This window comes from Macrobrachium nipponense, chromosome 22 (genome assembly GCF_015104395.2).
Source record: "Macrobrachium nipponense isolate FS-2020 chromosome 22, ASM1510439v2, whole genome shotgun sequence".
Taxonomy (NCBI): Eukaryota; Metazoa; Arthropoda; class Malacostraca; order Decapoda; family Palaemonidae; genus Macrobrachium; species Macrobrachium nipponense.
The window spans coordinates 23851527-23856006 of record NC_087213.1 but is presented as its reverse complement, the minus strand read 5'-3'; the positions used below and the strand labels follow the sequence as shown (position 1 = coordinate 23856006).

General features: G+C 50.3%; 1 protein-coding gene across 1 annotated transcript; it reads left to right on the top strand.

The window, feature by feature from the left end:
• The first annotated feature begins 458 nt into the window (after positions 1-458).
• Positions 459-2704, top strand: LOC135198221 (uncharacterized). Its single transcript, XM_064225793.1, has 2 exons — positions 459-1603; positions 2020-2704. The coding sequence occupies exons 1-2, from the start codon at positions 459-461 to the stop codon at positions 2702-2704; spliced, it is 1830 nt and encodes a 609-aa protein (XP_064081863.1).
• The last annotated feature ends 1776 nt before the right edge of the window (positions 2705-4480 follow it).

Sequence of the window (4480 nt, the reverse complement as noted above, 5' to 3'; positions counted from 1 at the left end):
AAAGAAATCTACGACTCGGGATATCATTTCTCCCATCCTGCAATCTTTCGTCTTCTAATGCAAGACATAACCACCTACCACCATGGCGCAGTGACGAAACCATTCAGCATTTTCAAGGAACACCGGAGTCAGCATTCAAACCCAGCCGCCATTACCCCTCGGCCGCCTTTGGATTTTACAGTGCTAGTGCGGTGCTTATGATACGTTCATGCAGTGTTTGTGTAGTGCCAGTGCAGTGTAATATCAGTGCTTTGATTTTAGTGGGTTGTATTTTTCTTGTGCCTTGCCCTAGCTCTACGGGTACCCTTATTTCCATACCCAGCTACAGAGCCCGAGGCACATCCACCCACGCTCATCATTTGCCATACACTGCCGACTCATTTTTTCAACGGTCGAGTGGTCGCCACCTCACCACTTTCAGTACGCCTTATGGACACTTCCAGCATTGCCGGGGACCTATGGGCTTCGCTGCCACTGGTGATGCCTATTGTTACCGCGGCGACCTAGCTCTCCAAGGCATGAAGAAGTGTGTCAAGGTTGTTGATGACATTCTCATCTTCGACGATGACCTACTGACACACTACCACAGGATCCACGAATTGCTCACCCGCTGCCGCAAAAATGGCATCACTCTCAACAAAGAAAAGTTCACAGTGGCAGAGACCAGAGTGAATTTCTGTGGCTTCACCCTCTCCGAAGAAGGAATTGCTGCTGACCCAGGACTAGTTGCTGCTCTGCAAGACTTCCCTACACCATCCAACCTGACGGACTTACGTTCCTTCATGGGATTAGTAAACCAGTTGGCTGAGTTTACCCCAGATATTGCCCTGACTGCACAGCCCCTTCGACCACTCATGAGCCCCAAGCGCTCTTTTCTTTGGACACCTGACCATGACCAGGCCTTCAAACATGTGAAACAAGCACTTTCAAGCCCACCTGTTCTTGCGTCTTTTGACCCAACCCTGCCAACCATTCTCCAGACCGACGCATCTCGCCTCTACGGGATAGGCTACGCTCTCCTCCAGGACCATGGATCTGGACGTCTCCGAGTAGTCCAGTGTGGATCCCGCTTTCTCGCAGATGCCGAAACAAGGTATGCAACGATTGAACTGGAGATGCTTGCAGTATCTTGGGCCCTCACAAAGTGTTGCCTATACCTCAAAGGACTGCCAACCTTCACCCTGCAAACCGACCATCGCCCATTGGTGCCTATCATCAACAGCTACACGCTGGACATGGTTGAAAACCCACGGCTCCAGCGAATGAAGGAGCGCATGTCGCAATATCAATTTACTGCAGTGTGGCGCGCCGGCAAGTCTCTATGCATCCCAGATGCACTTTCTCGTACACCAGTCAGCTACCCCACCTCTGAGGATATGACTGGCTGCGCTGGGGTAACGGCACATGTCAGATCTGTCATCAACGCTACAACAGCTTCCCAGGACGGGGATGCCCCAACCATTGACGCCGACCGGACCCTACAGGACATGTCGATAGCAGCACAGGCCGACCCCACCTACGTTCGCCTTCACGATTGCATCAGTTCTGGGTTTCCCACGAATCGGTACGACCTACATGTATCGTTATCACCGTACTGGAAGCTGTGAGAAGCCCTCTCTACTGATGGCAACCTCGTGCTCTACGGGGCAAGAATACTAGTTACTGCAGCTCTACGTTGCCACACACTCGCCAGACTCCATGATAGTCACCGTGGTGTCGAGGCTACCAAACGTTGGGCTCGACAAACCGTCTTCTGGCCTGGGATAGACTCGGACATCGCCAACACCGTCGCTGCCTGCGAGCCGTGCCAAGTCCTGCGTCCCAGCCAACAACAGGAGCCTCTCCACAACGACGACCATCCATCCAGGCCCTTTGAGTTGGTATCGGCGGACTTCTTCCAGGTAGCTGGGAAGTCCTTTCTTGTAGTCACCGACCGCCTCTCTGGCTGGCCTGTGGTTGTCCCTTGCAAGGGTGACACTACTGCCTCCTCGACCATACGGCACTTCTCCGCTACTTCAGAGAGGTGGGTGTTCCCTTACGCCTGCGCACTGATGGAGGACCTCAGTTTACCAGCAAAGAATTTGCCGACTTCACAGAACGTTGGGGTGTACACCACATCACCTCGTCGCCACATTACCCACAGTCTAATGGACACGCTGAGGCCGCCGTCAAGGCTGTCAAGCACTTGATCCTCAAAACGGCCCCCACAGGAAACATTGACTGCGAGGATTTTGATCGTGGTCTCCTCGAGTTAAGAAACACACCCAACCAGTCTGGTCGCTCTCCTGCCCAGGTACTGTATGGTCACCCTCTCCGTACATGTGTGCCTGCCCATCCTCAGTCATTCACAGAAGATTGGCAGGAAAAGGCCCATGACTGCGACCGCCGAGCCGCTGCCAGGGGCAGCGCAACTTTGACACCCACGCCCGCCCCCTACCCAGGCTTAATGTGGGCCAACATGTCCACCTCCAGGACCCAACATCCCACCGATGGGACACAGTTGGGATTGTCATGGGTGGTGCAAGATCACGCGAGTACGAGATCCATCTCCCAAGTGGTCGAGTGTTACGTCGGAACCGTCGCTTCCTATATCCACTGCCCAGCCCCAGTCAAGTTCCCAACTCTGATCTCCCTTTGGTCCCTAGCCCAGACATGGAAAAGTCATCAATTCCCTCCAAAGCCCCTCGCAGGTCCCCAAGATTGAACAGGCCTACATAATGTGCATATCTGCATGTAATTTGTTTAGTACGTTCACAATACCTCTTTGAACGCAAAAGGGGAAGGGGAGGTGTGGAATAATGTATATTTTACTATGCAATTGCTGTACGATTTATTTCCATGTATTTAATAAAATCACCTATTGTGAACGCATCTGCATGTGTCGCCCTGTATCATGAACCCCGCACATGCGCATGGCTATTCTTCTTGCTTCTCTTGGCGCGAGCTACATGCCCTGCAGAGCTTCTGTACATATTTACCTTTTGCTGCTTGGAATAAAGAAATCTACGACTCGGGATATCATTTCTCCCATCCTGCAATCTTTCATCTTCTAATGCAAGACATAACCACCTATCACCAGTTCCCATGCGGACTTCTATGTCGTATATGTTTTCCGCAACAGAGTTGGGCTGAAGGACCATCGTGACCTTCTGTACTGGCTTCACGCTTCCGAAGTCAATCTTGAAGAAAGGGTTCGAGTATTCTTTAGGTACGTAACATTCTCCGAGGGTTCGAGTGTAGATGTCATCGATCAAGTTCACCTTCACACGTACGGGAAAGATATCTCTTGGAGGAGGTCCGATCATGGTGGAGCCGACAACGAAGTCAGGTCTCTTCTGAAGGTAGCAAGTGAGGGCATCTGCCAGCTCCGTCTCCTTATACTGCATCACTACGTACATGTCGTAGAAGAGACAGATCTCATCGGACAATGGATCCTTACACCACAGATTGCACCATTCCAACTCGCTACAGGATCGACTGCAGAGGCGGTAGTTATACCTGGATGGTGGCACCCTTCGAGAACTCGTTTTGAGACTGCCCGAATTCAGAGTGGCCTGGGATATCCGCAGGAGGCGATACGAGGCACTGTCACCACCGGAAACGAATTCGGGAATCAGAAGCACCAAGTCGATATTGACAATATCAAGCATCCCATTTTCAAGCGCATGTTGAATTCTGTCTTGGTGAAGTGCTTTGATGATCAGATCACATACAACTCTCTTCACGATGTCTCCTCGGATGGACTAACAAGTCTTTGAGACATCCTAATCCTTGTAACTCCTTCACCAATGAACAAGATGTGACGTCAAGAAGCATAATAACAGATGTCACTCCCTCGAGCCAACGCCGCTGACCGAATGCATATGAAGGTCTACAATTGCGAATATTGAACATTGGGCCACAATTGCTTAGCAATGAGTGAAACGAATTAAATACTACATGCGTGAGCTGGCAGAATTATATTAGTGGCCTTAAGCGCCCAAATTCCTGACGGCACAATAATCCATCACGAAAATTAAGTGCCCAAAATTCCTAATGGAACGATAATCAATCACGAAAGAAAACTGTACAAGAAATCCGTAAATGAACTGATTTCTGAGTTAAATGAATCAAATAATATCAGGGCAACTGTGGCCCAAGGATAAATTTTAAGCTTCATCATCGATCTTGAAAATGTCTGAAGCCGCGGCGCGGGACATCGTGGAAGACGGAATGGAACGACGGAATGAAACGGCAATGGTCTGCAACTCTACCACGGGTACCATTTACTCAATAGTCGAGTAGCGTGCAAAAATGCTAATGGAAAAAGCTTTGCTGCTGACCAATGGAGCTAGTGCTGAGTGACGAATTTACCCAGCCTGAATATTGTCTGCAAGAAAGAGTAAGGAAACGATCGTGGGAACTAAAACTGCAAACCCTCCCTTCATCTTAATGTGTTCGTGACCGCCTTTTCCGCGACATCTTTTGCTGGTGGTGACGT